This window comes from Esox lucius, chromosome 12, assembly GCF_011004845.1.
Source record: "Esox lucius isolate fEsoLuc1 chromosome 12, fEsoLuc1.pri, whole genome shotgun sequence".
NCBI classification, from domain to species: domain Eukaryota; kingdom Metazoa; phylum Chordata; class Actinopteri; order Esociformes; family Esocidae; genus Esox; species Esox lucius.
In genome coordinates, this window is record NC_047580.1 from 277,498 (window position 1) to 290,513 (window position 13,016).

General features: G+C 40.7%; 2 protein-coding genes across 2 annotated transcripts in view; one reads left to right on the forward strand and one right to left on the reverse strand.

Moving 5' to 3' along the window:
* LOC105007870 (potassium voltage-gated channel subfamily D member 3) overlaps positions 1–13,016 on the forward strand; it is a 299,675-nt gene that overhangs the window by 223,805 nt on the left and 62,854 nt on the right. The window lies entirely within an intron of this gene.
* On the reverse strand, positions 4,315–7,298 carry LOC114840492. The gene is made up of 2 exons (XM_029124160.2): positions 6,235–7,298; positions 4,315–5,684 (listed from the first exon to the last, which is right to left on the reverse strand). The coding sequence occupies exons 1-2, from the start codon at positions 6,411–6,413 to the stop codon at positions 5,222–5,224; spliced, it is 642 nt and encodes a 213-aa protein (XP_028979993.2). The 5' UTR covers positions 6,414–7,298; the 3' UTR covers positions 4,315–5,221.

Genomic DNA, 13,016 nt, shown 5'->3' on the forward strand with positions numbered 1-13,016 from the left:
CTTCCTGCTAAAGTTAATGATACACCTACCAATGCCACGCCCACAGCTCCCAATAATGTCAAATCGATATGTAGCGTCGACTAGCGATTTGTGCAGAGGAAGGCTGAGCTGCGTGGTTCACTATTTCAACTAGGATTACTACCCTCGCATATAACCAATCACCAGGGTGATTAGTGCCTATTAAATGTAACATTCCCCAACACTGGTCACACAGCGCATCGCACCATGCTGCGCTCGGGAGTGTGTAGCCACAGACCTGTCAGAATGCCTATAATGACCTGTCCACCATTGATAGTGCATAAAATGAGCAGACAAGCATCAGAACTGGACACTGGAGCAGTGGAAAAAAGGTTGCCTGGTCTGATAAGTCCCAATTTCTTTTACATCATGTGGACGGCCGCGTACACGTTCACAATTAACCTGGGAAAGTGATGGCACCAGGATGAATTGACATACAAGTAATTAAGGAGCCAAGTAGCTAGTTCTACAATCCATACGTAGCCAGACACATTTAATTATTTTAAACATGGACATTCTTTTCTAGGTGCTGAAAGCATTCTTTAGAAATGTTGGCCCATATTGATAGGATAGCTTCTTGCAGTTGATGGACATTTGTGGGATGCACATCCAGGGCACGAAGCTCCCGTTCCACCACATCCCAAAGATGCTCTATTGGGTTGAGATCTGGTGACTGTGGGGGCCATTTCAGTACAGAGAACTCATTGTCATGTTCAAGAAACCAGTTTGAAATGATTCAAGCTTTGTGACATGGTGCATTATCCTGCTGGAAGTAGCCATCAGAGGATGGGTACATGGTGGTCATAAAGGGATGGACATGGTCAGAAACAATGCTCAGGTAGGCTGTGGCATTTAAACGATGCCCAATTTTGCACTAAGGGGCCTAAAGTTTGCCAAGAAAACATCCCCCACACCATAACACCACCACCAGCAGCCTGCACAGTGGTAACAAGGCATGATGGATCCATGTTCTCATTCTGTTTACGCCAAATTCTGACTCTACCATCTGAATGTCTCAACAGAAATCGAGACTCATCAGACCAGGCAACATTCTTCCAGTCTTCAACTGTCCAATTTTGGTGAGCTTGTGCAAATTGTAGCCTCTTTTTCCTATTTGTAGTGGAGATGAGTGGTACCCGGTGGGGTCTTCTGCTGTTGTAGCCCATCCGCCTCAAGGTTGTGCGTGTTGTGGCTTCACAAATGCTTTGCTGCATACCTCGGTTGTAACGAGTGGTTATTTCAGTCAAAGTTGCTCTTCTATCAGCTTGAATCAGTCGGCCCATTCTCCTCTGACCTCTAGCATCAACAAGGCATTTTCGCCCACAGGACTGCAACATACTGGATGTTTTTCCCATTTCACAACATTCTTGGTAAACCCTAGAAATGGTTGGGCGTGAAAATCCCAGTAACTGAGCAGATTGTGAAATACTCAGACCGGCCCGTCTGGCACCAACAACCATGCCACGTTCAAAATTGCTTCAATCACCTTTCTTTCCCATTCTGACATTCAGTTTGGAGTTCAGGAGATTGTCTTGACCAGGACCACACCGCTAAATGCATTGAAGCAACTGCCATGTGATTGGTTGATTAGATAATTGCATTAATGAGAAATTGAACAGGTGTTCCTAATAATCCTTTATATTCAGCCATATATCATTTAAAACTTTTATCAGGGCTGTTTCAGTACTTAGGTGATGTCGGACACCTGACTGAAATGTGTCTAAGGGACCGCTTGAGTTCACAAAACTGCTGAGTTGTTTGAAGACAACCTCAATGATCTTGGCTATAAAAGAGAGATTTGATACAGGTCTATAGTTGTTCAATATAGATGCATCCAGTGTTCTCTTTTTTAATAGGGGCTTAATGGCAGCTGTTTTTAGAGATGTTGGGAAAATTCCTGATTGAAGAGAGCTATTTACTATTTGCTGTAGGTCCACAGTTATAAAATTGTTTAAACAAAGTCTGATGGCAATATGTCACAGAATCGTGTCTGTTTTTAACACAGTGCTGCCTGAGGGCAAGAAGATCCTGACCATTCGATATTGGTTTTTGGCCTTGTATACAGAGATTTCTCTGGATTCTCTGAATCTTTTAATGATATTTTAATGTACCATAGATGATTATATCCCCAAACTTTGCAATGTTACGTTGAGAAATGCAGTCTTTCACAGAGTCGTGAACCACTCCCCATGTTTACTTCTGAAAGACTTGCTCTTTTTATACCCAATCATGTTACTGACCTGTTGCCAATTAACCTCATTAGTTGTGAGATGTTCCACCATGTTAAAGTTTTTGTATTACACAACTTTAATTTTTCAAAGATTAATGTAAAATTGTCAAATGTCCCCTGAGACCAGGTTTACTTTTTGTGTGCATAAACATTAAAATAATAACACTAACATTAAAGATGGCACCATGTGGTCATGAGAAGTAAAGGTTTCCCAAATTCAGATTTTAGTGAACACAACCGTAAGCAAATCAAATGTGTATATAAAAGCAACACTAGTAAAGCAATGTGCATGTATGAACCATATGTATACAAATCCAATGTGCAAATTATTTGTTTAAAATAAGACAAAATATGTAAACAAATCAAATTAATAGCACTGTTCCTTGTTTATGTCTGTTCCCTTATTATAAGGTGCTGTTGGCCTAACATCCTATGTGTATGCATTTTTGTTCACTTGGGATTGAAATGTAAAAATGTCAGGATATTTACTTAGTCCGTTTTAATTTACCTTGTATTTGCTATTAAGTATTAGGTGGTGGTCATGAAGATGACTCAAGAGATTTGAATTGTTTTTTGAAGAAGCAATTTTGTTTTTGCATGTTCTGCAGACAGGGTGACCGTCTTCGATTAAGTTTCCCTCAGCACTCCTGTAAAGCCCAAAATACGACCACACTTCACATTTGGTCCCCTTAGAAAATCTCCTGTGTGCCGTCACTGCCTTCCAGCATGTCTTCACACAAAACAATACCCCCGATTTAGGCTAGACTGCATCAGACTGTTGCTAACTTTGGTTGATGCTGGAGACTATTTAACATGAGTTTTGATCTTGGTTGATGCTGGAGACTATTTAACATGATAAATGAAATGGTAATACAAACCGTCAGAAATGTTACTGTGATTTACCGTTAAACCAGTAACTGTGTCATTCCTAATTGTAAGCAAACCCCAATATTGAGAATTCATAGTGATTTTAAATAATCTGAAGCAGTCACAGTTTCACAATCTCAAAAAGACTAGCTAGCTAGCAAGCTCCAAAGTATATGTAAAAACTAGTTCTGCCCCATTTTGAAAAGCCCCAGTTGAGTGTGGGAACACAATTTGACAAGGCCGTAGTCCATTCAAAGCCAGTGAAAACAAATCCACCTGTGTATATTGCAGTGTCGTAGCCGATACAAAACATGATACAAAACGTATACATGTTCAACCAATGAAGCCATGATCATGTATGAAACACCTCCCATCACTAGTAGTAGACAGTAAAGTAGACAGTAAAACAGCCCAAGTAGTGTCTAGCGGTGAATTTTCCCTTTAATCCTTGAAGGCTTTATTAGCACTGACACATACAATACCAAGCCATAACATATTATTGACATGAAAGTCACATTCATCAAACATGGTTGTGGCTATTGGTTAGAAGCTGCTGTAATGAATTGCTTTTATGGACAACTGGTGTTTCAGCACTGATTGATAGTGTTTTATACAAAGTAGTAAAAAAAAGCATTCTACTGACTGCTGGAAGAAAATGAATCGCAGAGAAATCTTAGGTGGATAGATTGCGTCTGGTTGTATGTGTTACGCATGTAATGACGTGTCATATCACCACAATGGCAGCTGTTTTGTCAACCTAATGACAGTGTAGAACATTGTAAGGCTGCTATAAACATATGGATAATGGAATATTTTCTGTGCCCTTTGACTGTCTTTTCACACGAGGAATGTAGCATATGATAGAGTAATTATTATTGTGGTACTGGTTGCCTCTCCGGCCCTGGAGTCTGGTTATGACTACCACCAGGTTTTAATGCACCATAATAGCCAGAACATTCTGACACACTATATTGTTCAATGCCCCATGAAATGGTAGTTAACTGTTGGTTGACATACACTAGCCTGTTATCTTAGGTGCAAATAAAGTCAATTTCCGCCTAAAATGATGTACCCAAATCTAAATGCTTGTAGCTCATGACCTGAGTATAGTAGAAACATTTATTTGGTACCATTTGAAAGGAGACACTCTGTAGTTTGCAGGAATTATAAATTAATGCAGGAAAGTATAACACAATAGATTTGGCAGAAGATAAAACAAACCAAAAACATACGTTTTTTATTTTTTTTATTTTTATCATCATGTTTGAAATGCAGTGGGAAGGCCATGCATTGAGATAGGAGGCTGGAGACACTTCAAGTAGTGTCCCTTAGAAGGCAGGAGACTGTAGGTAAAGTTTTAGGCAGCTACATTGAATGACCATAGAGCTGCAGAATATTCTGTAAGAGGACTCCCAAGTGTCCTTCCCGAGTGTCCCCAAATCTACCCAAGTGGCCAAATTGGATAAATGATTAAATTCCAAGCATATGACAACAGAGATTATTCAAAAATACAAGTGTAATAACAAATAAGGTTTACACACTCCCAGAAATGTCATACATGGTGGATCATTGGTTTCTCTTCATAAAGGTACTGACAGGAGGCCCAACGAGAACGCTGATCCAATGCCCCCCAAAATAAGTGAACGATTTACAATAAGGGCTAAGTTAGAAGCCAACACTGATCTAATGTCAAAAGTGCAAACAGCAAACCACAGCAAACAAAAAGTGAAAAAAAAACTTTGTACACATTGAGGGTCCAGATCACCCAAGTCAACCCTCTACATAATGTTATGCTGCTGATGCCAAGTACCATAAAAGTATCTTTCTGTTGTAAAGCACAGGGTGACACCACAAGTTGTGCAGGTAATAGGTGACTTTTTATGGCACAGGGTACAACGGCGCCTTCCAACTGTACCCTTTTGGCCTTGAGGCACATTCAGGTCTGCAACCAGATACTTTGGTATGTGCGCACCACTGGAGGCAGGTCCTGGGGCAGGAGTGCTAGAGGAGGCAGGAATGCTAGAGGAGCACAATCCCCATGTAAATGACCAGTGATATGTAGGAGTACATGTCATTGATGGAAATGGTCTTCCATGCCTCTTTTTTTCAAGCTTGCTTTTTAGTCCCATACTTGTTGGTGTTCGACACCAGCGTCGCAAGAACAGAGGTAGTAATAAACAGCTGGAACAGATGGAGGGGGCTGTATGTCCCAGTCATGTCCAGCTGAGGTCCAGGCTGCCTTTTAGGCCTGAATGTGGGTGGACGTGGCTCCACATCCTCCTCCAGTACTGTGTGCCAACGGTCCTCTCCCTCAGTGGGGGTGTCAGCTGGTGCACTGGCCCGTCTTTGTCTCTGGGCTGGTCTCTTCACACCTCTGGATGGCCGGACGGGGGTAGGTGTGGATGACATCGGACCTGGAGTGATTTTGGAGACAAAAGGTGTGCTTGTTGTAGACCCAGAAACAATGGCAGATGTAGATGCTCCTGAAGTAGTGAGGGCAGGACTGCTTGATTGTGGTTGTCTCTTTGCAGCCGGCTCCCAGAGATCATCCGAGTCTGAGTCGCTTCCACTGTTAAAAAAATAAAATTTAGATTTGACTAGAATTACATATGGGGACAAATACTACAATTATATATTGGGACAACAACATGTTATAGCCATATAACAAATGTGTGTGTGTGTGTGTGTGTGTATATATATATATATATATATATATATATATATATATATATATATATATATATATATATATATATATATATATATATTCTAATTTAAACTTTATTTCAACAAGGCATGCAGACTGAGACTAAGATCTCTTTTACAACTGGGCCCAAAACAGGACGGAAAAAACCCCAGACAAAACAAGACGCTCACATATAGCACAGGACAAAGAACAGTTCTTTCAATCTGTATTTATATAACTTTTTATATGAAAGTTTAGCTGAAATATATATTTGTGTATGTGTTTATTTGTACTGTAATTGTATATTTGTAATATATACATATTACTACACTTACTACCCAAATAAAAATATTTTTCAGGTGTACACAAGCATATACACGTACACACATACATATGAACATACATATAAAGAACAATAATTTATTTTACTCACCAATCTAAAACGGGATCCTTTCCTTCCAAGAACAATTCTTCCTCGCCAGAATCAAAACTTAGTTCACTAAGAGAGTCCTTGTCTAGCTCTCGGTCACTCTCTCGCTGAATCTCCTCAAAAATCTCCTCCAAGTATGTGTACTTGGTCTTGGATTTCGCTTTCCCACTTTTAGGAGCCATGTTCAAATTCGAAATGTTTAAAATGATCGAAATAACAAGAAGAAGTAACTACTAAGTACTAGCAACAATGTGCGTAACGAAAATACTAGCGCGCTCTGATGCTCTCTCAATTCGAAATGATGCAGGGGTGTCTGGTTGAGCACACCTCTAGATTCCAGCCCATTCTTCCCACAGTGCACATTCCCACATCACAAGAAAGGCCAGCTCATTGGCTATCTAGCTAGCTATGTTTCAAATTAATTGGTCGTCATTGGAGGAAGATATTGTCCTTCAAGTTTGTCTTGGTCCATCTTATTGGTGCGTAACGTGAGGCGCGCTACTAGGGTTTACTGAGGTATTGCGCAGCCAATTCGCTGTGTAGAATCTCGGAATAAGGCTAGTTATCTTCCTGAGTGTCTAATCATTACAGACATACCAAATGTCACGGGGAAAATACTTGTGTTACGGTCTGGATAGCATGAATAGTTTGGTTGCATGTTGATCGAGTCATTTTTCATTCTGTGACGCATGGATACTATGAAAATTAAAACGGATTTTACCAAGCAAAAATATGCTTCCCGTCCTCTCTGGGAACAGAGGGATAAGAAATCTGCGGAGGTTCAGTAATGTAAGTACAAAATTTTCCGTGATACATGAAAAATGAAACCGAGTGCCTACAGTAAAGTATTTTGTTTTTGTTGACTGTCCTGAAACAATTGCACCGTGTTTGGTCGTCGTAATAGCTTTTTTAAATTGCATATTATAATTAGTTTAACGAGATTCCAAGCTTTCTGGCGATATAAGACATGCCTATGACAAAAAAATATATATTTTACGAATCGTCGCAGTTTTTACCACATGCCGCAAATGAGTATGAACCGTCCCGTAGACGGGACGCCGGTATGGTTCAGGCTAGACTACTGTATTTCCAATGGTCTATAACTAACGATTTTATGTAACTATATAATTTAATGGCCCATGATGGATATGACATCCAACCATCCCAGTCATTTAATAGTAATTGATCCAGCTGCTCCACCACATGGTGCATCCGGTCGTTGACCATTTCTCTGCTAAACACCAGTCTGGTTGACATAAACATTTAGTAACTCGCCTATGAATCGCCTATTGCATATTACATTTTTTTCTTTAATTGACTTAAAGGGAGAAGAAAGAACTTGAGTGGGGAATAGGAGAGGAAAAGAGAAATAAGAGGTGGATAGCAAAGTAAGTAGATATAAGCAAGAAAGATAGAACATGAAGAGATTAGAGAATAGTACCCTTCACTATTCCTGCTCTTCCTCCCTCCTTTCTCACTCTCCTCTCCTCCGTCTTCATTCTGCCCTAATCATTAGCCGCGCTGGGCTCCCATTACAATTAAGCGTCCATCTGGGCCTCAGCTCAGTGACAGATCTGATGTATCCTTCACTCTCATTGCACCTTGAAACAATACATTACTCTGCTACAGGTTTCTCTTCCAGGGGGATGAAATTATATAAGAAGAGCATGTCTTGATTGGTCTCTGACCACGGGTGCTTCTGTGTTCTGCCACTGAGGTTCGCTAAGGGAGGCTATAATGAATAGCTGCTATAGCAAATAGGAGAATATATGTTTAATTGGAAAGAATAAGCATATTGATGAATGATGAGCCAGAGCTGTTTAGCAAAGAAAGACAAAGCCGGGAGAGATGGTTGGCTGGTCAAAAGGGAGAGAGAGGTGGACACTAAGGAAAACCAAGGTGAGTGCTGTGTTTCTGACTCAGACTCCTTGCCTTAGGCGGCCACTCTCCTTTCATCCCTCCTTGCTCACTTTCTCTCTCTCTTATTGATAATGAATAATAATGAGTTTGTAGCGAGCCCTGCATATGTGTGTGTGTGTGTGTGTGAGATATATATATATATACTGCTCTAAAAAATTAAGGAAACACAATCATCACAGTATAACACCAAGTCAATTAAACTACAGGGTAATCAATCTGTCCTCTCACCTGTTTTGGTGCAAATGAAAGTGACAACAGGTGCACTGGAGAGGCAACAACAAGACAACCCCAAAAAAGGGAATGGTTTTGCTGTTGTTTGCCACAGACAGTTGCTCCTCTCCTTATCCTTCCTGACTGATTGTTCTCTAGTTTTGCATTTTGGTAGTGTCCTTGTCACTACTGGTAGCATGAGGCGGTACCTGCAGCCCATTCAGGTTGCACAGGCAGTCCAGCTCCAACCCAGCAGCAGGACCAGTACCTGTTCCTTTGTGTGAGGAGGAACAAAAGGAGCACTGACAGAGCCCTATAAAATGACCTCCAGCAGGCTACTGGTGTGCATGTTTCTGACCAAACGGTAAGAAACAGACTCCATGAGGGTGGCTTGAGGGTCCGAGGTCCTCTAGTTTTACCTGTGGTCACAGCCCAGTACCATGCAGCTCGATTGGCATTCGCCAGAGAACACCAGAATTGGCAGGTCCCCCATTGGTGCCCTGTTCTTTTCATAGATGAGAGTATGTTCACACTAAGCACATGTGACAGACGTGAAAGAGTCGTGAATGTTGCCTGCAACATTATCCAGCAATCCTTGGAGGGTCGCACAGACCTCCACATGCTAACCAATGGTACCCTGACTGCTGTTACAGATGTTGCTCATCTAATTACAGCGTTTTCTTACCATGGTAAGATAAGGTATATTACGTCAGCATGTGGTAGATTGCGTCAAGCTGTTTGCACTATTCCAAAGTATGGGGGAGCTAGAATGCTGAAAATGCTATTATTTCTCAAATATTTTTCTGAAGAAAATTGCTGATTGTTTACAAGGTTCATAACATTACAGCTCCTAACATAACAGGTTTAATTTAAAAGCACAATGTTTCCAGCTGCATCGTCATCACTGCTATAATTACGATGCATTTTTTATAAAGAAACACTAATAGCCTAAACAGAAGTAAATACTATTTGTTTTAACACTTTAATTATCTTAATAAATAATATAATACAAAGCACAGCTATTTGCTTAGATCATGGTTTTGAAGTAGAGAATGATAGAGGAACGCATCTTATGACAATTCACTATTTGACTTTAAAACCGGCAGTAGGCTATACTGTATACTCTCCTAATTGGTCAGACTACCTTTTTAATTTCAAAATTTGGTAACTATAAAACCAAGCACAAACAATAAACCCAAAAATATTATACTGTATTTTCTGTGGCAACACCTAAACTATATTTAACTAAAGATTATTTCGACATGGACTTACACTACTCTAGAACCGCCAGGCCTTTCAGACCCCCAGTATCCATGTGGTTTAGCTTCTTTAGCATTCAGTAGTCTAAAAAAGAATGAATTACAGGATTTGTTTGTTTTAAATGTCAAATGAATTTGAGGAATACAATAATGTGTTTGTATTTCAGGACTTATGATATGAATAGGAAAAACTAGGGATGCTCGATAAATATCGAACCGATAAATTATAGGCCTATAATGGGAAATGTATATTATTATTTATTATTCCTAAATGTAAATGATAGCTGATAAATAGACCGATAATACAAATCTAATTTTGCTTTAATTCACCGAACATACGCAGCACGCTGTTGCTCATAGACAAGCCACGCTGTGTAGACAAGAACCAAACATGTCATCACCGATATGGAGAGTTTCAGAAGAAGACATCACAATTGCAATTTGCAATACATGTTCCGCAAAGATTCCAAAGGGAGGGAAAAAGACTACGAGTGTTAACACAACAAATGTTATAAGTCACCTGAAAGGTCATCACATCAAAGATGTATTCAAGAAATAGGAAGCAGCCGCCATCGTTAGCACACACAAAAGAAAAGCTAATAAGGTAGTAGTGCCTTTGAAGACTGCAGGATGTTTGCTAGAGACAACCCAAAGACTATAGCAATTAATTACAAAATCAGGGAATTGATGGCACTTGACGACCAGCCTTTGGAGACCCGGTATATTCTCCCAAGCCGGTGCTACTTTTCCGACCTATGCCTACCTGCCGTATATGATGTTATTGCCACACACCTTCATGGACTGATCGATGGCAATGTAAGCGACATAAGTTTAACCATGGACATATGAGATTCTAACGTTAGTCCAGTTAGTGTGCTTAGTTTGATGGCTCAGTGAATCAATGAAGACTTTAATATTAAACGGACAGTATTGCATGCACATTCCTCCGGTTCGCACCACAGCAGCAATCTGCGAAACTTTTGAAACAATGTTTGCGAAGTGGAACATAACAAAGGAGAGGGTGCACTTCGTACTTTGAGACAATGCACGCAATATGGCCAAGACTATGGAGGAATGTGGGGTTGCAAGCTTGGGCTGTATGGCACACACTCTACAGCTTGCGATAAACAAGGTTGTATTGAGCCAACGAAGTACATTCAACTAAAGGATTATTAGGAACACCTGTTCAATTTCTCATTAATGCAATTATCTAATCAACCAATCACATGGCAGTTGCTTCAATGCATTTAGCGGTGTGGTCCTGGTCAAGACAATCTCCTGAACTCCAAACTGAATGTCAGAATGGGAAAGAAAGGTGATTGAAGCAATTTGGAGCGTGGCATGGTTGTTGGTGCCAGACGGGCCGGTCTGAGTATTTCACAATCTGCTCAGTTACTGGGATTTTCACGCACAACCATTTCTAGGGTTTACAAAGAATGGTGTGAAATGGGAAAAACATCCAGTATGTTGTAGTCCTGTGGGCGAAAATGCCTTGTTGATGCTAGAGGTCAGAGGAGAATGGGCCGACTGATTCAAGCTGATAGAAGAGCAACTTTGACTGAAATAACCACTCGTTACAACCGAGGTATGCAGCAAAGCATTTGTGAAGCCACAACACACACAACCTTGATGGGCTACAACAGCAGAAGACCCCACCGGGTACCACTCATCTCCACTACAAATAGGAAAAAGAGGCTACAGTTTGCACAAGCTCACCAATATTGGACAGTTGAAGACTGGAAGAATGTTGCCTGGTCTGATGAGTCTCGATTTCTGTTGAGACATTCAGATGGTAGAGTCAGAATTTGGCGTAAACAGAATGAGAACATGAATCCATCATGCCTTGTTACCACTGTGCAGGCTGGTGGTGGTGGTGTAATGGTGTGGGGGATGTTTTCTTGGCACACTTTAGGCCCCGTAGTGCCAATTGGGCATCGTTTAAATGCCACGGCCTACCTGAGCATTGTTTCTGACCATGTCCATCCCTTTATGACCACCATGTACCCATCCTCTGATGGCTACTTCCAGCAGGAAAATGCACCATGTCACAAAGCTTGAATCATTTCAAATTGGTTTCTTGAACATGATAATGAGTTCACTGTACTGAAATGGCCCCCACAGTCACCAGATCTCAACCCAATAGAGCATCTTTGGGATGTGGTGGAACGGGAGCTTCGTGCCCTGGATGTGCATCCCACAAATCTCCATCAACTGCAAGATGCAATCCTATTAAATATGGGCCAACATTTCTAAAGAATGCTTTCAGCACCTTGTTGAATCAATGCCACGTAGAATTAAGGCAGTTCTGAAGGCGAAAGGGGGTCAAACACTGTATTAGTATGGTGTTCCTAATAATCCTTTAGGTGAGTGTATATCAGACTGTGTTTCAATCAGGAAAAAGATAGTAGGACATTTTAAGCATTTACCAATGAGTGCTATTTGAGAACATGTTGACCATTCTCGAACCATGTGAACAGCTGACTAGGGATATTAGCCAAGCTACAGCCACAGTAGCAGACGTGATCGCATCCATTGAAGCCTTAAACGGTTGTTGAACAAGGCCGTTGGCACAGATCAGTGTGAAATCTGTTGAGAGCTCACTCTTACAAGCAATTTAACAGTGATTCAGACACATCGATGCAGAGCCCCTGTAATATCTAGCAACAATATTGGACCCTAGATATAAGGACTTCTACTTTAACATTGGAACCAAATAGCAAGCCACAGAAATATTGCGGGAAAAGGTGAACAACAGCAAGGACTGTGCTAAAGTTGACAAACCACAAGGAAATAAGTCTAAGACAGACAGGAACAATAATTCATTGCTGGAAGAAAACACAGATTTCACAGAAGAACAGTTAAGCAGTCAAACGGAAATGCAGGTCATTTATTTATTTTAGCTTCTTTTAAAAAAACAACCCAGAACACAACTGTGATTTTTTTTCTACTTTTAGATACGGGTATATCTCGAGTCCCCGATTCCCAGGCCTGAGGGTCCAATGGAATACTGGAAAAGCAACAAATCCTGTTTCCCGACCCTTGCCCAATTTGCACGAAAATACCTGTCAGCCCCTTGCACTAGCAGCGACAATGAGTTTTCTTCTGCTGCTCATGTGGTGGATGAGAAAAGAAATAGAATCGAGATGCAAGAAGGCAGAGATGCTTCTTTTTATCAAGAAAAATCTTCCCCTCATGGCCACAAAGTAGCATAGCTTTCTCCCAACCCCTTTGTTAATAAAGCATAAACAGACATATGTTTCAGGCTACTATATGCTTTCAGTGTTTTAGCTGCAGACTGCGCAGCCATAGGCTTTGGTTCTACAAAGGCCTTTATATTTGTATCCATTGCTGCACTTTACTTTGTTTAAATAACTTGTGTTCAATACACTGATATGT